The sequence below is a fragment of the Rhipicephalus sanguineus genome, chromosome 10, assembly GCF_013339695.2.
Source record: "Rhipicephalus sanguineus isolate Rsan-2018 chromosome 10, BIME_Rsan_1.4, whole genome shotgun sequence".
Lineage (NCBI taxonomy): Eukaryota > Metazoa > Arthropoda > Arachnida > Ixodida > Ixodidae > Rhipicephalus > Rhipicephalus sanguineus.
In genome coordinates, this window is record NC_051185.1 from 131,566,138 (window position 1) to 131,591,013 (window position 24,876).

Below are 24,876 nucleotides of genomic sequence, written 5' to 3' on the forward strand. Positions count from 1 at the left end.
GATTTTGGTATACATGAAGTTGACCAAAAACGGCCATTATAGCTCCTTGGCCATGTCACATATGTCATGGCATACATTAACGACGTGTCATGATTTTCATGTAATGAGCAGTCATTTATGCTTTTCTCATGCTCTTGTCATGCCATGTCAATTTTGGTACTCGTTAACTTTATCAATCAGCTGCGAGAGCACGAGGACCTACGCAACAAGTGAGATAGATAGACCGATAGATACGCTCTAAATGCATTTACTTCGCTATCAAATGCTTCGTGCGTAATAATTAGTCCCTAATCTATTTGTTACCAACGTTATATGTGCAAACCGTACCGCCAGAAGGGAGAAACTGAGTCAAATTATCGCGCATTTCGCCGAAAGCGTTCCATCTTTGCATGCCAGGCATTGCCACTGAACGCGAACGTTTGAACCAATATGGCGTCCACAAAAGCAGTGTCTCCACCCTGTTCCGGAGGAGCACATTGAGGCACCATAAATATCCCTAAAGCCCCTGCAACTTCGTAAAGTAGCGACACTCTCCTCCTCCGCTCTTGTTCCTCCTCGGTCTCCTCTCCTTCACACTCTCTTTTCGAACGTGGCGCCACCTACCTTGCTCCTGCATAGTAGACGGCCTTTCGCGGAGATAGCGCTTTCTTGCTAGGCAGCGTGATTTAAGCATTCGCACCAGCCGTCCAGCTCTGAATATTTTTTGTTTTGATTAATATTTGTTCAGGAAATGTTAGCGCTTTTATATAGCAACGGCTACTCCTTCTCGCAAATACAATTAGACACAGCAATGAAATAAGAAATTGCATAAAAGGACAGCAAGGGAGAGTTTGTGTATCTTCTTCTAGAGCACAAAATTTCTCTCCGGTGGCTTGTGCACATCTATCAACTGCACTTTTTGCTGTTTGATAACTTATTCTAAAATTATCTAAACGAGCGTAATGGTGGCCCTTGGCAGCTCTGTTTAGTGCCGCATAGGGTATACGCATAGGGTATGTGCAGAGAGCATGTTCTTGCCAGTTATTGGTAAAATTACAGCATAGACTGCTTATAACATAAGTCGCCGGAGTCGTGAATATCTGCACTATAAGCGGTACCGCACTATAACCAAAACAACATTTTTGAAAGGTTGCACGTGTGCAAAACATGACCAACAGGCAGGCGCGCGATTCCGACTATCGAGGCATGCGACTGGGACGTAAGTTTGCATCTGCTTACATTTTAAAATGTTGAACGGTTAGCCTCCGCGGACCTGCGTTGCCGACATAGCGAACGCGGAAAAAATGCGCCGTCACGAGAAGTCGCCGCGGTAACACACTGCACGTGCGTGATGTCGAAAACGGTGGCGACCACAAACCACCACTCGAGTGTTACACACGCACGCCCGCGTTTTCGTTAAAGATGTAAGCCACCCCTTCTAAATGCAACAACTGCAAAATGTTTCATTGACTCGGCACCAAACCGCAACTTCTGTAGTCCGCGGCCGCCGACATGGCAGCTAGTGCTTGTTATGCCTAGCGTGCGCGTTGCAACTTGGCATGCCGTCGCGAGAAGCTTGCCCCTAGACAACACGGAGATTGGGCGTAGAAGAAATCACACTCGCGAGCCGAGGGCATCACGCGTGAAACGAAGTTTCGGTTCGCCGTCGGGAGAACAGCCGCGACAACTATCCTGAAAGAGTATTTCAAGCTTGTAAGTCCGCCTGCTGGCGGCAAAGGCGAAAACTCAATCGAGTCTCAAAGCATTGCTACTTGCGGGGGAATCGAGGTTGCACGCGCGATATCTGCGCTCTACGACGAAGCAACTATTTTCCCGACGGAGACGAACAGCGGTCGCGCTCTTGATGCGGACGCGGGCGCCCGTTCCGTACGTAGCGGAGCGCAAATGTCAAGCGGCCGAAGGGGGCAAAGGCTTCTCCGTCGGCCACACAACCGCTCCCCCTCCTCACACCATGCACCCGCGGACCCGCGCCAGGCTGCTGCCTCCCACCGCCATCGCTTTTTTTTCCTCCCCCCTGCTTCTTGTTTGTTTGTTCCGCGTCCCCTCCTCCTTCGTAACGCCGTCACCGCTCTCTCCCCTGCCGGCGCATCTCCGCTGAAAAGCACGCTCGCTCCCTCGCATCGCTGAGAACGTTCCGGCAGCCGCATTATAACCGGTCCGTCATCTCGGGGGACTGCACAATAAGCGGTATGCGTATACATTGAGTTCTATGGGAGGGTAAACGGGAGTCAGAAAAAACTGCATTATAGCCGGTACTGCACTGTAAGCGGTTACGTTATAAGTGGTCTGAGCTGTAGTAGTTTTTTCATTGGTAAATTTCAAATCGCGAGACGCACTGCAGTCCCTGAAGTCACTGCGTGCGCAAGATCAAGTAGTCCTAGACATGAGGCGTTTAGGCAAAACTCACAGGATCTCTTATGCCTAAGACGAGAAGGCAAAAGCTATCTTCTTTTTCTTCTTCAGTTGAGGTATTGATCCACCCCCGCACCCCTCCGAAAGCTTCCTGCACCTCACCTGGTTTTACATTGCCTCCGTGATCGGCCTAACGATCACGGAGGCAATGCAAAGCACCGATGTCATCGTGTGACGTCACATTATTGACGCCATGATGACATCATAGTGGATTAAGGGGGTAACAGCGCGAACACACACCCACAGGAGAGACGACACGGACACAAGCGCTGACTGACAACTGGTTTTAATGGCAGAATGATACACCTTATATATGCCAAAGTGAAGCATAGGAAAGAAAAAAACAAATACAGGGATGAATAACAATGATTAACAATGCGCAGCGCCAACAACGCAAAACAGGCAACCAAGGTAAACCGCAGGAAAATGTGACCTAAGACCCGACAACCGCATCTAGAAGATAAAACTTAGTCAAGGAGGGCAAGAGATGGGGCGCTAACGCACTTGTTATCAAGTTTCTTAATGTGATAGGCTTCTAAACTGACACGTGCAGTCTTGTCTTCACTCCTACCAAGAATCATTGTCCCTTCAAACAGGGCCACACATCCTGTGCACCTAATGACATGCGCAACTAAATGTGTGTACTTATCATCTAGCTTTTTCAGTTTTTTTGCGTGCTCCCCCAAACAGTCGTTCACACAGCGCCCAGTTTCGCCAACGTAGAACATCCCACTTGACATAGGAATGCAGTAGACCACTCCAGTGGAACACTTGACGAACGGCGTTTGGTAGTTCTTCTGGCATCCACGTTTGCTGGTGTTTGCCCTTTGATTCGGCTCATTCTAAGACGATTAAGGGAGCTATAGCGTTGATGTGCCTGGAATCTGCTCTCGAAAAGTCGTGCCCGCATCAAATGATGACTAGTTTCGACAATCAGGTACGCCGTCTTTCGGCTGCAGGGTTCCCCAACTCGGTCTTGACTGCTGTTTCTGAAGCCCTCCTTCAAAAGTTGAAACGTGGAACGGGATGTACAACGGCTGAGGACCACCGGAAGGCCCTTAGGCCTGAGGTTGTACCATATATTCACAAGCTTTCCCACAATCTTAAGAAGGTGGCAAGTAGGCACGGGGTCCCAATTAGTTTTTTTGCCCCCAATAAGCTGGGAAAGCTGTGCCCACGTATTTGCAACACCAGCAAACGTGGATGCCAGAAGAACCACGAAACGCCGTTCGTCAAGTGTTCCACTGGAGTGGTCTATTGCATTCCCATGTCATGTGGGATGTTCTATGTTGGCATAACTGGGCGCTGTGTGAACGACCGTTTGGGAGTACACGCACAAAAATTGAAAAAGCTAGATGATAAGTACGCACATTTAGTTGCGCATGTCATTAGGTGCACAGAATGTGTGGCCCGATTTGAAGGGACAATGATTCTTCGTAGGAGTGAAGACAAGACTGCACGTGTCAGTTTAGAAGCCTATCACATTAAGAAACTTGATAACAAGTGCTTTGCGCCCCATCTCTTGCCCTCCTTGACTGCGAGTTTTATCTTCTAGATGTGGCTGTCTGGTCTTAGGTCACGTTTTCCTGCGGTTTTCTTTGGTTGGCTGTTTTGCGTTGTTGGCACTGCGCGTTGTTATTCATCCCTGTATTTGTTTTTTTTTTTCCATGCTTCACTTTGGCATATACAAGGTGTATCATTCTCCCATTAAAACCAGTTGTCAGTCAGCGCTTGTGTCCGTGTCGTCTCTCTTGTGGGTGTGTGTTCGCGCTGTTACCCCCTTAATCTGTGATGTACCAACTCGCCCAAGAAGAAGTATTAATGAACGTCATAGTGACGTCACCAGTTTTGGCGATCTGTGATGTCATGATGACGTCATTTGGTGAAGTCTTCGCGGGATGATGTTTTGGATCACTCATGTTGACGCCTCCGACGGTCAGTTTTAGCGTTCAATGAGGCATGTAAAGCTTTCACAATAATACTGCGCCAGAAGGCGTACATCAATTACCGTTGATATTTGAACGGCGTTGGTTGTTTCGTGAAGTGATTAAACGCACCAACAATATTGCGCAAGTGCGCCTTGTAGATCTATCTGACATACAAAGTATATTACTGAATAAATGAGAAAGCGAATGTAAAAACTAACATATCACCGAAAACGTTTCCTTCACAAGGGGAACGTTTACGGTGGCACGTATATGTGAGCTTCCTAAACGATGATGCACGCTATGACTCGGTTGGGAACGCACGCTTTGCATAGCTACCTTCGCACCGCATGTCCACCGGCTGATCGGTCAACACAAAAGAGCTAAAGAAAGCTATTTCATCTTAATTAAACGAGCACGCAACAAAAACAAACGGGGAGTATAAATCCGAATGCGTGTTTTCGCGCTCATGCTTTGTTTCTTCAAAAGAGCTACGCCGAATCTCTGAAGTTTCGCAGTCACATTGTTGATCGTCAGTCCGCGTGCATGGTGCTAGCTGCGCACAAACCAATACCGCGAACTCGAACCAGTAGGCGCATCACGTTAAGCTGAAAACGAAACCACGTATTGTTGACAAAGAAGCAAGAACAAAGACCCCGCAGAAGCAGTAATAAAACGTGCGTGAAAAGATGGCGACCTAATGCAGCGCGATGCCCGCTCTACTATATGGCGTTAGAGCGGGCATCCAACTTTGCGAACCTCGATGCATTCTTGCAATATGAGAGACGCACAACTTACCTTGTATAGTCAACTTGAAAATGTCGGCCTGAAACTACCTTTCGACTGTGTGCAACCAAGTCTTTCGTCGCAACTCGTTGCGCTTACCGGACGGTATCATGAGGAGTTTTTTGCCTTGGCTAGACTTGTTCTGACATCAGAAGGAGCAGCAGCCACCCATGGCAAACAACAGCGACATCGGTCTTGTGCGAACCATATTTCACAGCACAAATCGCACGGAATGACAAGTGTGTATCCATAAAACACATGTGCTGTGCACCAGCGAGTCCACGCTTGCGCTTCACGAGCAAAGATGGCAGTCGAATGCCACTGTAAACAAACCAACGCTGCGTGCTGTCCCATGTGACGGCAGCTGGCCAATACCGACGCGGCGTCAGCCTCGGAGAGGGCGGAGGAGGGAGAAAAGATGGGAGGTGCGCTATTGGCCTCGAGATCTTTGAGTTGGCACCCTCTCGCGTGTGACGTCAGAGAGGGGACTCGGGTGCTGCTTATAGCGCGCGCTCGCTGCGTGTAGGCTACTCAACGCTACCGGCCAGTCTGTCCTGCTCGAGTTATTGAAACATGAATGGGCAAGATTATAAAGCAATTTGTGCTGAATGTTCAAGCAAAATGCCCAGCGAAATCGAGCGGAGCTGCCACCTGGAGCACGTTCAGTGTCGATTGCTCCTGGTGTCGTCTGCTAGCCATCAATGTGTACATCTGCATGTATGGTGACGATTTCTTTTTGTGACTGTTCTATGGCCGTGGCGCACTCAAAATTACTTTCCGGCCCGTTTTCAATCACTAATTTCAGCGTTCGGGCTTCGGCTACCGTGTCTGCGTTAAAGCACAATATACGTACTATACCGCTTGCTGCACGTGTTCAGTTGCCAAGCCTACTCCTTCGTTTCACTTCCTTTGTTCAAAGTTTTAAACGCGTGACAAGCGACGTGTGATGTCATTCAAATCAAATAAATGGTCGTTACAGGCAACAACTTTTGATTAAATCCAAGTTTTCAGCAGCTACCACGTAAGCGTGTCATAAGTAGTTGAAGTTTGAAGAAGAAATAACAAGGTTGAGAGCACATGTCAAAAGGGGATGCACGACGGTGATATGAAATATATCGTAGGTTGTGCGGAGTTGTCGTTTCTTCATTTTTGCAGCATATTTTAATCCCTACGTTAATAAATCAACGTTTCCTGACTCGTTCCCGGCCGTTTGAAAGCATGCTGAACAGAATTAGTGTAATCATACTAACATAGCTAAATACAAAGCTTTCGCATCGAAAATCATTGTAAGATGTACAGTGAAACCTCGTTAATACGTACCTGCCGGGAACGCGGCATAACTACGCACTAAACGGTAGTACGCATTAAACACCAAGTACAAATTTGCATCTCCTAGCGGACGCCATCGCTTCCAGCAAATAAATAAGAGTGCCACAGCAAATATTGCCGAAAGTACCCACCGCAAAGCATTTTCTTTCTTTTCGCCAAAGTGGAGAAAAGATCCTGGCACACTCGCACGACCGCCCGATAGCGCGTAGTGGCGACGCCGAAGAGCATTTCGAAACTATTGCAGGGTCCGGGATACGCGGTCAACGCAGTGACCGACAGCGACAGAACGGACAGTGTCTGCTTTCCGCGTTATATGTGCGTGCGTCTAACTGCGATCTGCTACTAAACGAAAACTGACACAGTTCCAGTGAAACGCGGTACGGCCGCGTGGAGCCGATCGTCTCCCGGCTAATTGCGTGCAGCGCGTCGCCTACTCTGCTCACGCCGTCACTACCGGGCCGCTTGCTGTGCCACACGCGCGCATTTATCGCGGGAATGTTGTTCGTACCCACTTCGCTCCAGATCGTGCACAGATGCGGCGAGTAGCTTGTTCGGTTAACGCAGCGATGATCAGCTTCGTGCAAGCGATGCGCACTCCGCGATGCTCTAGCGGTCCTGGCAGCGGACGGAGGCGCGTTGGGTGGTCGCCTAATAAAAGCGTGCAATATGGTTACACCTGCGCTACGCTTGCTGTATCGTACACGTCCGTTTAGTGTGATAGCGTCAATGCAGCGAGGTTTCTCGGCTCCCGCGACCCGCAACGCTAACTACGCAACAGCGATCTGCTTTCGCTTCTACAAAGCGGTGCGCGCCTGATGGCGGCTTAGTAGCGTTTGCTGTCGGGCTAGTTGGTACATGGCTGAAGTTCTTCGACCCTGCTCGAGCATTTGTGCCATTAATTCAACTTCAGCCTTGAAGACGGCCGCGCACAACGAAGCGGCAACGATTGGCGGCCCAGCGCGTTCAGGTTGTCGCCTAATAAAAGCGTGCAGTAGGCTTAAAAAGTAGCGCTGCGCCGCACGTGTGCCCGAGCAGATAGCTGAAGATACTTATTGTGATAAGGTTGTCGGCGATAAGTCATGTCGGCGCGTTCGTCGGTGGCCGCCACCTCGCCTTCGTTCTTTCCCGATGCTTACCCGCAAAGGCGTCGCCGCAATCGCGCGGAAGTCGGAATCGGGGATCGACTGATCTGCGCACTTCTCAAAAAGGCGGAAGACCTTTGGCGGCACATTCTGGCGTCGGGAAGTTGAGGGGCGCAGTAAAATTTTATGGCACAAAAAGTTATCGCGGTATGCAGGGTACGCACTAACCGGTATGCATAAGACGAACCACTACGGCTTAAGCGGTCAGCGAATGCATTGGGCTCAATGGGACTCGGTCGGGGATTCGTCGCAACTACGTTTTAACCGTTAGTACGTTTAAAGCGAATACGTAGTAACGAGGTTCGACTGTATTTGCTATAAAATAGTGTAATTCACTCTCAACGATCGACTCCTGATAGGGCGTGATGCGGTCACTATACTAAGAAGACTCTCAGGGTCCCGTATGCATTTGTCTAAGATGACTTGAAGGCGAAATCCATCTTCTTTTTGTTCAGTCGATGTATTGTTCCTTCCCCGCCCCCTTCCGAATGCCTTTTGGACGTAACATGGCTTTGCACTGCCTCCAGGATCGGAGGCATTGCAAGCTTTCTATACATCACCTGGTTTTGCATTGCCTTCGTGATCGACGCACCGATCATGGAGGCAATGCAAACCGATGGTGTCATGTGATGACGTAATCATGTGACGTGACGTTATAATGGCACAAATTTTGGCGGTCTGTGATGTCATGAGGACGTCATAAGGTGACGTCATCGTGTGAGATTTTTTTGCATCACTCATGTTGACGCTGTCGACTAGGGTCGCCGATGGTGCATTTTCGCGTTTGATCAGGAATCCAAAGCTTTCATCGTGAAATATTTAACCTTGTTACATCACGGTAAAGAATAGCAATAACCAGCCAAAGGGGCCAAAAGAATGATGGGAAAGAGCTCTCTTGCTCCTCTTCCTGGACATATTCGCCAATTTTTCCTACTGTTTATCAAGCTGTATAATCGGTGGCAAATGAAACACGAACAGCGGAGCACGTTCCCCAAACATTAGGAACTGTATAATGCGCGCCGTCCTGTCATCACCATTGACAGGCACGCACAGCCGATTAGGCAGCACTGCGCAATCGAAAGCATGAATCTGGCTCATGAGCGGCAAACTGCAAGAGCGTATCTATTTCTAATCATAAGGGTGTGAACTGTACCACGCGCACCACTGCTGGCGTTTCATTCGGAGGCGATAGTACGTTAACAAGTTTTAATGTGCATCCAACTCGCCCAATCTACGCTAGTTGTCCACAATAACCCGCTGGTCGATGAAGTTATCAATTTTATTTTGCCGGTACACGTTTTGTGTACTTACTGCAATTGGGAGTGGAGTGTGAACTTTCGCTCAAGTCTGTTAACATAGCGCTAACTTTTGCGAATAAGCCGTGAAATTGATCACGCTTCGCTCCAAAGCAGCGTAGACCCTCTTTAACTCGATTGGCTGGACGTTCGTGCTTTCTCGTAAGCTATTTCAACGTCATCCAGCCCAGTGAGTGACGTTAAGAACTCGGTGGCATGATCCTGACCGCAATGGCTGTATGTATATAGTTGAAACCTGCAATAACGAAATCGGCGGGGAAAGCACAAAATTTCGCTCTTGCGGGAATTTCGTTGGTGCGAGAATGCGGCAGAAAAGACATGGAATTTACAAAAAACGCATTTTATTTCCAAAAGTCAGTAAGCTTGCTTTGGCGGGCCTTACCATGCAGCAGTTTCATGCCTCTCGATCGGGAATCTCGTTTGCCACGGCACAAAGTTCGCCCCATGCACTGGTCAGTGACGGCGGCACTGCGCTATCACCAGTACCGTCATCAAGTGCGCCTACCGGCGAACCTTCTTCCGGCTCCCCTGGATCAGCGCAGAATCGTGGACAGCAAGCTGCACGCAACGCCGAATTCTTCGGCGATGTCCATTTTTTTCGTGCCCTTTTCCACCCACTTTCCACCTCACTGATGATTGCAGCCTTATCTTACAGAGTGATGAAATTCTGGTTTTTTGTTGGAGGCGGCATCTCCGCAGGCAGTGAAATCGGACGAAGCAATCGCAACACACAGTTCACGTTGCACCAAGCGACCAAGCCAACGCTCCACAAATGGCTCCACACACGTGACAATGGATTTGGATACGTAGTCCGCGATAACGAGCAAGTGTTTCGGCAAGCCATCATCATAATCATTGTCGCCAGCTTTGTTTTTTTGTAAACAATGATGGCGGCTGCTTCTCAAGTGCGCTGCAGCGATAGTTTTGCACAATTTAAGAGTAGCATTAATGCATTTCAGCAGTTTTCGAATGTAGTTAATGTTGCGAGAGCAGATTATTTGCGCGCTCGTGTTTCAAAAATTTCGTTAATGAGGGACTGCGGTATGAATATCTTTTGTAGTCGCGAGTTACGAAATGCATTGACTCCTATGGGCGTTCGCCGGTGTTCCGAAAATTTTTCGTTGCGGTGAGAATTTCGTTCTCTTGGGATTTCGTTATTGCGTGTTTCGACTGTATAGAAGATGCGTTAAATGTTAACGTTTCTTAACCTCCAGTAATGCTAGCAGCCATCTAAAGAACTATCATTACACGAAAATACAGCTAGTAGTCGAGGAACGCCGTGCGACGCGAGCAAACTATAACGAAAATGCTGCCGTTCTAGCCGCAGCCTAGCAGACGACAAAAGCCGAATCCTCGCCTTTGTGTCACCGGAGTGCTGTTCGTCGCGGCGCCATCAGTGGCTCACCAGGCCGATGAAGCACGTATGTCACTACTTTACGACGTTTGGGGGGCTTTAAATATTCCCTATTGCTCAAGCATTCTCCAGTTTTTTTCCCCACTTTCTGATGCAGCCATTGGGTGCAGGGCGGGTGGGAACCACTTTGCAAGCCGTGGTGGGAACGGAAAGGTGATTGGCAGTGGGAAAGATGAATTAAATGCTACTTTTTCATGATTTTGAGTTCTTGTCAAATCGCCTGCGCTGATTAAGACTTTTTCGGGCACAGTGTGGATTCAGCTTAATGGTATTTATTAGGTTTGCGTGAATATTCGAGCACTTCGAATATTCGAACGAATATTACACTATTCGAATTCGCTTCGATTCGAATTTAGATTATTTAAAATTTCGAAGTATTCCAAATGAACGAATGGGTGCATATTAGTCCGCATGTAACTCCCCTGTAAAGGTGGTTTCACTGCAGTGGAGAGTTGCCATGCCGTGAATACACCTTTCCAGGGGAAATCTGCACTGCCGCGAAGCCTCACTTCAAGGTTAAATGAACGTAAACATCGATTCATCATTTTTGAAGTTTAAAAGCTTGTTATACCGGCTTATATGCTCTAAGTATAGTAAATTTTAAAACGTAACGTATTTGATAGGTTATCACTAGCATTCTACCTAAAGTGAAATCCTGCTACTATTCAAAGTTGCTTCCACTTCCTTTGAAACAAAAAGAATGACATTTGCACATGTCTCGTTTCAATTGAAAAAAAAAATATTGTGCAGGTTTGTTGGGTCATGACAAATATGCTCTTTTTTTTTCTAATATGTTATATATACTATTCGAATTCGATTCAAAATTATTCGACCAAACACTATTCACTTTGAATTCGCTTCTAACCTAAAATTTACTATTCGCACAAGCCTAGTATTTATATAGTGTAGATAAAAGACAGTGTTGATAAAGGCATCGAACGTGCCTTTCATTTTTTTTTTTCTTAGTTTTCGCGGTTCCCCCTATACACCCCCATGCTAGCCGTGAAGCACTTCATGCAAATGCATGGCTTTAACATAAAATGAGGCCTTCATCAGCCTGATTCTTTGATCATGCATGGAGTAGCTAATGCAAGAATTCTGGCCTACAGACCTTACCTAGCGTGATGATCGCACCCCCAGTTTCAGCATCTAGTGCACAGCGCAAGAAAAGACGGTGAAAATGGATGAAGACAAGTGCTCGTGTTGTGCGCCAGATGCAGTGTTAAGAAATACCAACATGCCCAAACTTAAGTTATTTCGACACATGCCCAAATTTAGATAAATGTTTTGTGAGAAAAATAGGTGCGATCATTATGCAAAATACGATAACATGAGCTCATGAATAAGCATTAAAAAAATGTGTGCCAGCCAAAGAGAGTGCTGACGTTATTTTTTGTGTAAAATTTTTGTACCACCTGCGGGTTGGGTACAGCAATATTTTCGTTAGTGCAATTGATAGCTTTTGTTCCAGGCTCTACCCATGTGTGCTCTTCTACAAGGGCTGGGCAGGCGATGAAGATGGAGTGTGTGTGGATGCTCGCATTTATGGCAACGAGGCACGCTTTGTGCGCCGTTCGTGCCGTCCCAGTGCACGGGTGGTGCACACCCTTCAAGGGGGACTGCTGCGACTGTACCTGGTGGCTGACCGAGATTTGGCACCTGCAGAGGAGATCACCATTCCCTTTGACTTTGACTACCGCCACTGGTGAGCTGCCATTCGTGCACTATAGCAGGGATCGCAAACATGCGGCATGTGCGGCTGCACCTGCGGTGTCCGTGCACGTGACGTTCTTCGTCCCTATTTTCTCATTAAGTTTGTTCATGAGCTACATAGATGTGATTTGTCTCAATCATTCTTTTCTGGAGGCACCCAATGCAGTCACCATGCTGTAAAGCATAACCGTGGAACAAAAACTGTATATTTCAGAATTGCCGACCAGATTGCAGTCATTCTGGAGATCGGTGTCTATATTGCCACGTGCGTTTCTGTATCACTTTTGCTGTTTTCGGTTTTCGGCCACAAAGATTGTCAGCAACGCTCGGCGCGAACCGCGCCTCGTTGTTCGAGAGGCTTCGCGATCGTTGTAGATAGTTTTGTTAAGATTGCGCGCAAGACGCGCACATTCGAGCTTATTCTAGAATTTGCGCGACAGCCAGCGATATTGCTGGAATATTCGACTGCACATGTTTAAATGCCGACGCGCTTCACTGCTGGTCAGTTGATCGACGGTCGACGCTCTGTTCGTCGCTTTTAGTGTATTGCTGTAGTTTGACTTTCAGTTTCTCGGCCACAAGTTCGGCCAAATAAACAGTTTCATCTCGGACGTGCTGACTGTTGTCTTCGTCGGCGTCACGATCATGTGACATCTGGTGGAGGTGCTGCTTCTTCCATGAACCGGACGCCCCCGCGAAGCGCTGACCCAAGCCCAAGCCGTGACGAGGACGACGGCAAGAAGAACCCGGATCGTCGAACAAGCCGCAGGCAGAAGGGACTGCCGCCAGAGCACGGGCTGTTTCCCGAAAAAGACACACAGCCGCAGATCCCAACATCGACCGCAGCGACGATGACCGACCCCGTGCAGCCTGCGCCGATCCTTCATTCGGCATCCCAAGGAGCCGCCAACATTCCGCGGATCGTCGTTTGAAGACCCGGAAACCTGGCTTGAAGCATACGATCGTGTCGCCGCCTTTAACAACTGGACCAATGAAGACAAGCTGCGTCACGTGTACCTCTACCTCGAAGACACAACCAGAACCTGGTTTGAGAATCGGGAGTCCTCACTGCAGACCTGGGATCTTTTCCGCAGCGCATTCCTGCACACGTTCACAAGCGTCGTCCGCAGGGAAAGAGCCGCTTCTTTGCTGGAGACCCAGGTGCAGCTGCCAAACGAAAACGTCACCATCTTCACGGAAGAGATGACTCGACTTTTCCGTCAGGCCGACGCTGCGATGGAGGAAGACAAATAAGTTCGCCTGCTCATGCGGGGTGTCAAACAAGAACTTTTCGCGGCACTTGTCCGCAACCCGCCCACGACGGTCGCCGAATTCCTCACCAAGGCACTGGACACTGGACACTGGACATGCGGACAAAACAGTACAACCGCTCGCCGCTGTCTGCAACCTATTCCGAAGTGCACTCACTAGCCACGACGACTTGCGCGAAACCATTCTAGTGATCGTGCGGAAGGAGTTGTGCAAGCTGGTACCTTCGCCGCAGCCTCAAGTGGATTCGATCGCAGACATTGTCCGCGAGGAAATCAAAGAGTCACTGGGTGTTCCTCAGCCGGCACCGCTGCAGCTTCAAGCAATGAGTTATGCTGCTGCAGCCCGACGGAACGCCCCCGCTCCTCGCCCGCGTCAAGACGCCGCGCCGCCCCCGCATTTCCACCGCCACCACCGCCGCCATACCGCCCGCCAACCGGCCAGCGATACACGCTGAGGAAGACCGACGTTTGGCGCGCCCCCGACCATCATCCACTCTGCTACCACTGCGGAGAAGCCGGCCACACCTACCATCGCTGGCAGTATCGACAGATGGGACTGCGCGGGTTCGCCATCGACGCGCCGCGTCCACAACAGGGTGAACGACCACGTGACATCGCCGACTGTCTGGCAGGAGCACAGTGGACCCCCCGAGGACCTTCCCGATCGCCGTCGCCAGGCCGCTACGCCTCTCCCCAACGCCACCAGTACACTGGCCCATTCCGGGGCCGGTCTCCTAGCCCGTATCCGGAAAACTAAGGGCAGCAACCGATGGAGGTGCGGTTGCTGTACGACGAAACTTCGAAGATCCTCCGCCGCCGCCGCCGACGAAACCTTCAGGACACGACGCGAACCAGACAGAGCCCTGACGACGAAACATCGCGGACCGAAGTAGACCTTACGACGCAACTTGGAAGCAGGGGAACAAACCTGACGTAGCCGTGACCCGACGCCACGTACTAACTGCAACTCAAGACGACGAACTAGCGACCTCGACGTTCTTATCGACGGCCACAGCATCACAGCCCTCGTCGATACCGGAGCCGACTATTCCGTCATCAATGGGCTGTTCGCCGCAATGTTGAAGAAAGTTAGGACTGCTTGGGAAGGCCCCGAGATCCAGACCGCTGGAGGCCATCTAATAACGCCGTCTGGAGTCTGCACAGCGAGAGTCACCATTAATAATCGCACTTATGCTGCGAGCTTTGTAATCTTGCAACATTGCTCGAGGGATGTCATACTTGGCATGGACTTAAACAATCACGGCGCCGTCATCGACCTAAGAACCAAGTCGATAACTCTATCATCAGAGAAAGCGACACCGCCGGATGCGAACCCATGTCAACATGCCCTGAACGTGCTCGAGGATCAAGTCACCATTCCTCCTAGGTCCAGCATCATAATTCCCGTCGGCACCGAAACGGCTGAATGCATCGAAGGTGTCATCGAGAGCGATCAGCATTTGCTGCTAGACCGTGACATTTGCGTCGCAAGAGGCATTGCTCGGCTGTATGACTGAAAAGGAAGCATGATAACGAATTTCAGCCAAGAATACAGACACTTGAGCAGGGGCACGACGATTGCGTACATCGCAGAAATCTTGGCTGTCAGCGATGCGTTTGCCTTTTCCCATTCTGACGAAGCTACAACGACAACCACAATGCCTGAGCCATCCTTCGACGTAAACCCAAGCCTTCCCGCCCGCCAACAGCAACAGCTCCGATGCCTTCTGAAGGAATACAAGGACTGTTTCTCGTCGTCATCACGGGTCCAGCAAACGTCCCTTGCTAAACACCGTATCATAAAGGAAGAAAATGCTCGACCACTCAGTCAGAGTCCCTACCGGGTTTCGACGCGAGAAAGGGATGCCGTTAAGAAACAAGTCGACGAAATGCTACGCGACGACATCATCCAGCCGTCCAAGAGTCCGTGGGCATCTCCCGTAGTGTTAGTAAGGAAGAAGGATGGAACCCTACGTTTCTGCGTCGATTATCGTCGCCTGAAAAAAATCACGAAGAAGGACGTGTACCCTCTTCCACGGATAGACGACGCCCTCGATCGACTCCACAACACGAAGTACTTTTCGTCGACCGGCTACTGGCAAATCGAAGTGGACGAGAGAGACCGAGAATAAACTGCCTTCATAACACCAGACGGCCTGTTCGAGTTCAAGGTCATGCCCTTTGGTCTTTGCTCGGCACCTGCGACATTTCAACGCGTTATGGACACAGTGCTGGCTGGCTTGAAGTGGCAGATGTGCCTCGTGTACTTGGACGACGTCGTTGTGTTTGCCTCAAGCTTTGACGAACACCTCCGGCGTCTTGAAGCTGTATTTGAAGCAATCAAGACCTCCGGCCTCACCTTGAAGCCTGAAAAGTGCCGCTTCGCGTACGAGGAGCTCTTGTTTTCGGGTCGCGTTATCAGCAGGGATGGTGTTCGCCCAGACCCACTGAAAACAGCTGCCATCGCTGCCTTCCCGCCACCCACCGACACGAAAGCCGTGCGCCGTTTTCTCGGCTTGTGCGCCTACTACAGGCGCTTCGTCAAGGAATTTTCACGAATCGCCGAGCCGTTAACTCACCTCACGAAGACCGACGTGCCATTCAAATGGGAAACGGCGCAAATCGAAGCATTTGAAGAACTGAAACGACGCCTCCAATACTAGCGCATTTTGATGAATACGCCGATACGGAAATCCACACCGACGCAAGCAGCGTAGGACTCGGTGCCGTCCTTGTGCAGAAGACTGATGGGCAGGAAAGGGTCATCAGTCATGCTAGCCGGTCGCTATCAAAGGCAGAAACGAACTATTCCACAACAGAAAAGGAGTGCCTAGCGATCATCTGGGCTACATCCAAGTTTTGCCCCTATGTCTACGGCAGGCCCTTCAATGTTGTGAGCGACCACCACGCATTGTGTTGGCTAGCTAACTTGAAAGACCCTTCAAGTCGGCTCGCATGGTGGAGCCTACGACTTCAAGAATTTGACATAACCGTCGTTTACAAGTCTGGAAGAAAAACTCCGACGCTGACTGCCTGTCTCGCGCCCCCGTCAACCCACCGCCACAGGACGACAAGGAGGACGACTGCTTCTTGGGAACCATAAGTGCCGACGACTTCGCCGAACGCCAGCGAGTGGACCCGGAACTCAGGGGCCTTGTGGAATACCTTGAGGGCAGGACCACCGTTGTTCCAAAGGTATTCACGCGGGGACTGACGTAGTTTTTCTTGTGCAACGGTGTTCTCCTAAAGAAGAACATCGAGCCGATTGGCTTCTCGTGGTACCCTCGACACTGCGGCCAGAGGTCCTCCAGGCACGACGACCCGACGTCTGGACACCTGGGTGTTTCTCGCACGCTAGCAAGAATACTGGAGAAGTACTGCTGGCCGGGCCTTTCCGCCGACGTCACCCGTTACGTAAAGACCTGCCGGGACTGTCAGCGACGCAAGACACCGCCCACCAGGCCAGCTGGACTTCTGCAGCCTATTGAGCTCCTGCGACGGCCGTTCCAGCAAATCGGGATGGACTTACTGGGGCCGTTCCCGACGTCCAATGCCGGAAACAAGTGGATCGTCGTGGCAACTGACTACCTCACCCGCTACGCCGAGACAAAGGCCTTGCCCAAAGGCAGTGCCGCCGAGGTAGCCAAGTTCTTCGTGGAGCACATCGTCTTGCGTCATGGCGCCCCAGAGGTCCTCATCACAGACAGAGGTACCGCCTTTACTGTGGACCTAACTCAGGTGATCTTCAAATACAGCGAGACGAGCCACCGCCGCACCACCGCCTACCACCCACAGACCAATGGCCTCACATAGCGTCTAAATAAGGCCATCGCCGACACGCTGGCCATGTACGTCGACGTCGAATACAAGACGTGGGATGCCATCCTTCCGTACGTGACCTTCGCGTACAACGCGGCCGTACAAGAAACGACACAGATGACGCCATACAAGTTGGTCTACGGACGGAGCCCGGCAACGACGCTCGACGCCGTGTTACCAAACGTGACCGACGAGGAAAACATCGACGTGACCACCTACCTACAGCGCGCCGAAGAAGCACGACAGCTCGCCCGCCTACGGATCAAGAACCAGCAGACGACTGACAGCCGCTGCTACAACCTTCGACGACGCCACATGGAATACCAACCCGGTGACCGTGTATGGGTATGGACGCCAACACGCCGACGGGGACTTAGTGAGAAGCTTCTTCGACGATACTTCGGACCATACAGGGTACTTCGACGCCTCGGCGCACTCGACTACGAGGTTGTCCCTTACGGCATTACGAACTCTCAGCGGTGCCGTGCGTGACCTGAAGTCGTCCATGTCGTGCGCCTCAAGCCATATTACACGTGTTGGTGAATCTGAGGACTGCACTTTTGCTTATCGTTTATTGTACTTTCTTGCTTTAATTCTTGTTATTTATTGTTGCATGTACTGCCCCCCGCCCCCTGTCTTAAGCATCGAGACGATGCTTTTTTTCATAGGGGGGCATTGCCACGTGCGTTTCTTTATCTCTTTTGCTGTGTTCAGTTTTCGACCACAAAGATTGTCAGCAACGCTCGGCGCGAACCGCGCCTCGTTGTTCGAGAGGCTTCGCGATCGTTGTAGATCGTATTGTTAAGATTGCACGCAAGACGTGCACATTCGAGCTTATTCTAGAATTTGCGCGACAGCCAGCGATAACGCTGGAATATTCGATGGCACATGTTTAAATGCCGACGTGCTTCACTGCTGGTGAGTTGATCGACGGTCGACGCTCTGTTCGTCGCTATTAGTGTATTGCTGTAGTTTGACTTTCAGTTTCTCGGCCACAAGTTCGGCCAGTATTGTCACGATCACGTGACAATATGTTTCTCGAAACCTTGCAATCCCCTTGAGAAGTGACGCCTACCCTCCCCTTCACCCACTCCAACCTTCTTCACTGTCCTGGCCCGCTAGCTGAGCTGAGTTTGAGACCCCTGCTTTATATCCCTTTCCGTCCTGAATTTTTCATAGGGCAGAACGAAATTTTTCAATGTTCTTTTCTAGCTAAGAGGCTATCGAAAAACATGCAAAAAAATGAAGGAGACCGTAGGTACAATGATTTTCACGGGAGAATCATGTCCAGTATGCTGGACGCTAGGATTCATTTGTTCCACTTATGGGTACACACATTCTTCTTTTTTCTTGAAAAAATGTTGCTGCTGTTCCTGTCAGAAAGTTAATTGTCTTTTAAAACAGAAAAATGTTTTTGTTTTGACCTGAGAAAAAGAAAAAATAATTTCTATTGTTAACTGTCGCGCATAGTGTTCAGCACCACGAAGGGGTAAAAAGCTAGGAGGGAATGCGCTTAGCGTCCACAAGCCAACCTCCTCGTGCTGCAGGCTCTTGGTAGAATTCCCAGCTTGCTTCTGGTTCAATTTTTATAGCTGGGTTTCAAAATTGTCACGTGACGTCCTTCCTAGTTTCTTTTCTCTCCTCCATGTTTAGCACAATGCACGCCAATTGCATCCCGGTGTCCCGTGCACTGGACATGCATACAATCTCGCATTGTGAGCAAACTTGTGATCACAAGAGCTACCTTTTTGCAACATTGTTTCAAGAGGGCATAAATCAGCTCGCACGATTTAAGTTATTTGAATTGCACGAAGATAACTCCTCAAATAATTTTGTATGCTTGAGCACACCATACGTGCCCGTTTCCTCTTGAATGACACCATTACTCTGATGCGCCCCCATAAGAAAATGGGGCTGAAGGAGGAACTACATTCAGAAACATAATTCACTCCTCTTACAGAAGCTGTCAAAGTACCGTATACAGTCGAACCCGTTTATAACAAACTCGAAAGTGTCGCGAAAAGTTGTCGTTATATCAGTAGTTCGTTGTATATGGACTCACCCTTAAAAACGTGCGCTCAGCGGCCAAGCCATTTTTTTTTCTTTGCGTACTTTTATTAAAGTGCTAACAACCGCTTCGGTGACAAGCTAAGCCTTTTCGTGTCGTGAGGCGACGCCCGCTGCATGCTCACGAGTGAATTAACCGGCTTTGCAATGAGCTGACACTGTTTCACCGAAGCGCGGTACCGCGACGTGGAGCCGATCATCCCTGGCTAGTTGCGTGCAGCACGTCGCCTACTCGGGTCACGGATTCACTGCCGGGCCGCTTTCTGTATGCCGTATGCCCGCCTTTGTACGTTCTTCGTGCTTGCTTCACTCCGGACCGTTGTGGTGTCGTCGCTCAAACACCACCGCGGGTTCGAGCACTGGGAGCTTCATGCAGGCTGCCGTGTCCTCGTTCGTCCCGCGCCCGTGTACTGCTGTACTGCTGTACAGCAGTACAGCAGTACTGCTGCTCCTCGAGTTTCGGGTGCCTCGTGTTTCGTTTCGAGTTTGTCCTCGAGTTTCGGGTGCACAGCTTGGCGACCGCGAAATGACGCCTTCCGCGCGTTACACACCGACAGTTTTGATTTCTGGTTGCGCCAGTACCTGACGCTTTTCTCAGACACTCCAAACTGCCGCTGCGCCGACATGTTGCCATTCGCTTCCGCGAATTCAATGGCTTTTCTTTTAAACACGGCGGTGAAGTGGCACCGCGTCCCGGTATTCATAGCTGGCCGCAGAGCAAGGTCGCAAGGTCGCCACTCGCTAGGAACACTAGATGAACAAGAAAAGAAAAATGCCGTTGGGCGTCGGCCCATGGAGGCAATGTCGATGCTGATTCCCAAGAAGCATGCGACGCTCCATGTTGCCAGACGATCACTCGGTTTGTGCCAAGGGCCGGTATATAGGTCAAGGAGAGACTTTTTAGTGACATTTTTTGGAAGAAATCTCGACCTATATTCCGCACTATAGGGTAGTTTCGGCGTTGATTGTGGGTTTGCTTGCTTTTCTGTTCCGCTTTTTTTTGTTATGTCCAGTACACTGGTCGCGGGGTCATGATGGAAGATATAGTCTAACCTGATTACACTGAACTTGCCCATCAGTTTTTCAGTAACGTGGCACACAAAGGTCCAGGGACGGAATAAACCAGAGGACAGGATCAATCCCCACGGTTTGAGGAGAACTTTTTCTTGGCCTAATTGTTATTGGCCGCCCATGTCATCATGTTTGTGTCTTTCTTGTGTGTGCATCAGTTTGTGCTCGTCTTGTTTGTTTCGTCACTGTGTCGATTCACCGTCTAGAGAATGCAGTGACATGAAATCACGTGCTATGTGTAAGGGCACATTATCGATGGAACATACTGAAGTGGCGGTTATCCCGGCTTGTGTGTACAAACATTAACTGCTGTAAACATGAGGGGTGTGCGAATGTTTGAAATATTGAATATGAATCAGACAGGTTCCTTATTCAAAGAACTTTCAATTTGAAAAGTGCATATTCAGATTTTCCCAAATATTCTGCAACAGCAGGATATATGCAGGGGTGCAACATCTGTGCCAATTGTGCCAATTTGATACAATTCCCTATTTTTGCACCAAGCTCAGCCAGAACTGTGAAGTTTGTTGAAATTGCGCCACGCTGCACCAAAAGGCCCAACCAGCTTCGAAATTTTCTCAGTTGCGCAGATTTTAGCGAGAAATGGAGGCTGCGTTGGTCATCTGTAGTGTCGGCATCATTATCCAATACAGACGCGCAGACCTTAACCCTAACCTCCTGCAAAAGAAAAGAAAAAAGTGACAGTTTCACCGCAAGGATGACGCAGTGAATGTGATAGCAACAATTTATAATGTTATACAAAGTGAGGCTGGCAGCAAACTCTTTTGTATCCGATATCGCGTAACTCTGCAAAACGTTGGTGTAAGAGAATACGGCCGCTCCAGGAAAGGATGCTCTTTCTGCGCAGTCTCTTCGCATTGAGAGCGCAGCACATAGAAGGGTATATGAGCTGCCTGCTGATGGCTGCCGAGATAGCACGCGCCAGCGATTGCGACCGCGCCCTTAGAATCAAAGTTCAAAATTGCTGTGCGACCCCCCCGCCTATCTCGCATTTTTAATGCTCATTCAAAACGGGTGGGGCGTTTCCACTATGCTTTGACGGCAGGCCTCCCGAGCGGAGTGGTGTTATCGCATGCGCCCTCCGAGCGACGGAGATGGGCTGGCTCATTTGATCTCTGCTTCAGCCGCGTTCGTCGCCCGCACTCGCGCGCTTTTACTGGACTTTATACGGAACATGACGGCAAAAATCTGTCGAGAGTGTCCATATAAATGCTATCGCAGTAAAAAAGGACAGTGGTTCTCAAATTTTTTGATGCTTGTTTTTTGCGTGCATAAGGCTTCTCAAGCCACTTTTGCTGCAGTACACTGGGGTCCTGCGGAAGAGTGTACTGAGATTTAGAAGGGGCTACTAGTACTAGCTGTCAGGGACACAGCAAATTTTGTTCCTTAATTGCTCATTCGTGTACGCGCCATGTAATTACGAGTACCAGTATGATCGCCGACATCTGAAAAATTATTGGCAATCATTTGGAGCTGCTGTGTATGGTGTTTCTGCGGCCTTAAGGAACAGGCAAAAACGTGTGCCAGTTCTGTCCACCCGCACTTGCTCCTGCTTTACAAATCTCCCGAATTTTGAGGTTGCCAGTTTCGCAGGTTCACATTAGCATTTGCAGTGCCTGTGGACTAATGCTAATGCTAATGTGGACTTAGTCATTGTTCGCGCTGTGGGGTGGCCCAACCCACTGCTTTTATTGAAATAACAGTGTTCACATGCACTTTGCACGAGTTAGCTGATTTTTAATGGTTTGTACATATTGTTGTTTTCTGTTTTTAAAATAAGCGTTCTTTGTTATACTGCTCCAAATTTGGATTTCTGTGCTCTAGAAGCAACTTTTTGCGGCTCCAAAAATTGCTCCAAATCCTATTTTGGCTGTTGCACCCCTGTATTTGGGAAAATCCTCAGCTCACTTATAAAGCACATGTGTTATGTTGTGCTACCCCTGGTGGCATGCGAAAACACCAGTGCGGTAAAGGTCCCTGTACATGCCACTGGGTGGAGCTTGTGGTAGCCTCGATGCTCACCGGAGCCGAAGACTACCGCGGGTTCAGGCTTAGCGAGCCGTAGGGCCGCGTCTACCGTCGCCTGCTTACGTTTAGCGCACCGCTCCGCGCGCGCTCAGCTAGCAAAGATGTTGAGCGCCGCGCGGCATAAACACCCCAATGGTACAAAAGTGCTCGGCACGACGCTGGCCCAAGGTCATTGGCCAACCTGGCCGACCTCGGCCATAGGTCAGCTGCCGACGTCGGCCCACATTTGGGGATTGACACTGGCCTCAGGTTGGCCGATGTTATGGCCACCGACATTGGGCCGACCTGAATGGGCAACCTGGCCGATTGCCAGCCTCCCTAGGACCACGTTTGGCCCTGTGAAAATATGCTCATGGCCAGGCGCCAGCCACTCTAGTGCCAAGCTTGGGCCGGTGAAATGGCCAGTTGCCAGCCACTGCGGGACCACGCCTTGCCCGGTGCTTATTCGCGCATACGGCCAGCTGTAAGCTACGTAGGACCCAGCTTGGCTGAGGAATAATTAGCCTTGATTTTTCGCGATGCCACATTTTTGTACATGCAACAGGAGGGAAGCCCTGTCTTGCACACCAGTGTAAATTCGGCAGACACAAGTACAAAACGCAGAAAATTCTTTTGACCATTTATTGAAAAATTTTACACATCGAAACAGTGCAGAAACACACAGTGAACTAAGATTGTCTGTATAGGAACACAAATGCAGTTCACCACATCACCAGTACATCGACGTAAAATGGCACAAGAAAGTTTGCACAAGTTTATTGCACAAAGAGACTTACGGCGCGAAAACTTTCACGTTGATACACGTGAGCTCGCTGCCTAGCTGCCGCCTCTGCGTTCCGCCATCTCTGTTATGCAGTGTCAGGCAAGCAGATAAGCCCACCTCTTCAACAGCTCTCACACTTTGGTCGGGACTATCATGCTTTATTCACGTCCCACATTTTCTTCACTTAGACGTCGGCACCAGAGTCCACTTTGAAGACGAGAGGGTGCCCGTTGACTCGCACCTCAACATACCGCCCGTTGCAAGCGACCGCCACACGACGGTGTGGAGCTCCACGGATCCGAGGCGCTTCCTTGGGCGACATACCGCCGCGAAGTGGCCTCTCTTCTTGCAGTGGTTACAGACCGCTTTGGCTGCTGGACAGTCAGACCGTCGGTGAAACTCGTGACCGCAGCATTAGGCTGTTAGGCTCAGTTGAACTTCACGTGCACAATACGCGTCGGGCACGATAGGCCGACATTCTCGCGAATGGTCACCTCGCTTCAAGATAGGCTCGGGAGCCGAAGTAACGCTGGTATCGCCTTCTTTCCCGGGATTACCGGCCGTTTTGGATAAAGTGGACGCCGAGGTGTCTGGTCCTGGAAATCAAAGATTGCATATTCTGGGAACTTCAGCTGCTACCTTGCAATGGCATAACAAGGTCTCGGTGCAAAGACTGTATGTCATCAAGAACCAGACGACACACCTTCTGGGATTACCGGCAATTGAAGACTTGGGCATCGTTCAGTTTTCGGACTCTGTGGAAGGTATTCCGTCAGCCCAAGCAAGAATTTTTCATGGCCTCGGGGAAGTGCAAGAAGAATACCATATTCGCGTTGCTCAAGACGCTCGCCCCTTATCATTGAGTGTTCCTCGACGAATACCTCTGCCTCTACTCGAGCAGGTGAAGAAGGAATTGGATGAAATGGAAACCCAAGGAGTCATTCGCAAGATTGACATGCCTACCGCATGGTGTTCAGGCCTCGTTGTCGTGTCGAAGCCGTCGGGCGGGTACAGGCTGTGTGTCGACTTGACGAAGCTTAACAAGGTTATCCAGCGGGAACGCTACAATCTGCCAACAGTTGAAGACATCTTAGTCCAGCTTGGTGGGGCACGAATTTTTTCTAAGCTCGATGCAAGATCCAGCTTCCACCAGATCAAACTAATCGTGAGAGCGAAGAACTGACAACAATCATCACACCTTTGGCCGCTATTGCTACAAGCGTCTTCCCTTTGGCATTGTGACAGTGCCCGAGTATTTCCAACGCTTCATGTCAAGATTGCTCGAAGGCATCACTGGAGTCGTCAACATGATAGACGGCATACTCGTCTTCGGTAGGAACCGTCAAGAGCACGACCAGCGTCTAGCTGACGTCTTGGCGCGTTTAATACAAGCGGGCGTCACTCTTAACGAAAAGAAGTGTCAATTCAGAGTCTGTTCTGTCAAGTTCTTAGGAGTTGTCGTCAGCCAGCAAGGAATTAGTCTAGACCCGGACAAAGTCAAGGCTATCATGGACCTTCCACCACCAATCGATGTCAGTGGTGTTCGCCGATTACTTGGAATGGTAAACCATGTGGCTAGATTCATTCCAAACCTGTCTGAGATCTCTGCACCTATTCGTGCTCTCCTCAACAAGAACAACGCATGGAGTTGGAGTTGCAACCAAGAGCAAGTGTTCAAGAACATCAAGTCTTTGCTCAGCTCCGACATATGTATGGCTATGTACAATCCCCATTACCCAGCTGTAGTATCAGCTGACGCAAGCTCTCATGGCCTCGGAGCCGTCTTACTCCAGGATCAA

General features: G+C 49.8%; 1 protein-coding gene across 3 annotated transcripts in view; it reads left to right on the forward strand.

Annotated features, from left to right (window-relative positions):
• The window catches only part of LOC119372459 (inactive histone-lysine N-methyltransferase 2E), a 533,413-nt gene that overhangs the window by 164,470 nt on the left and 344,067 nt on the right, over window positions 1–24,876 (forward strand). For all 3 annotated transcript variants that reach the window (XM_049419603.1, XM_049419602.1, XM_049419604.1), the window contains one exon: window positions 11,796–12,029. In XM_049419603.1, the coding sequence (XP_049275560.1) occupies window positions 11,796–12,029 (234 nt within the window). The remainder of the gene's footprint in view (window positions 1–11,795; window positions 12,030–24,876) is intronic.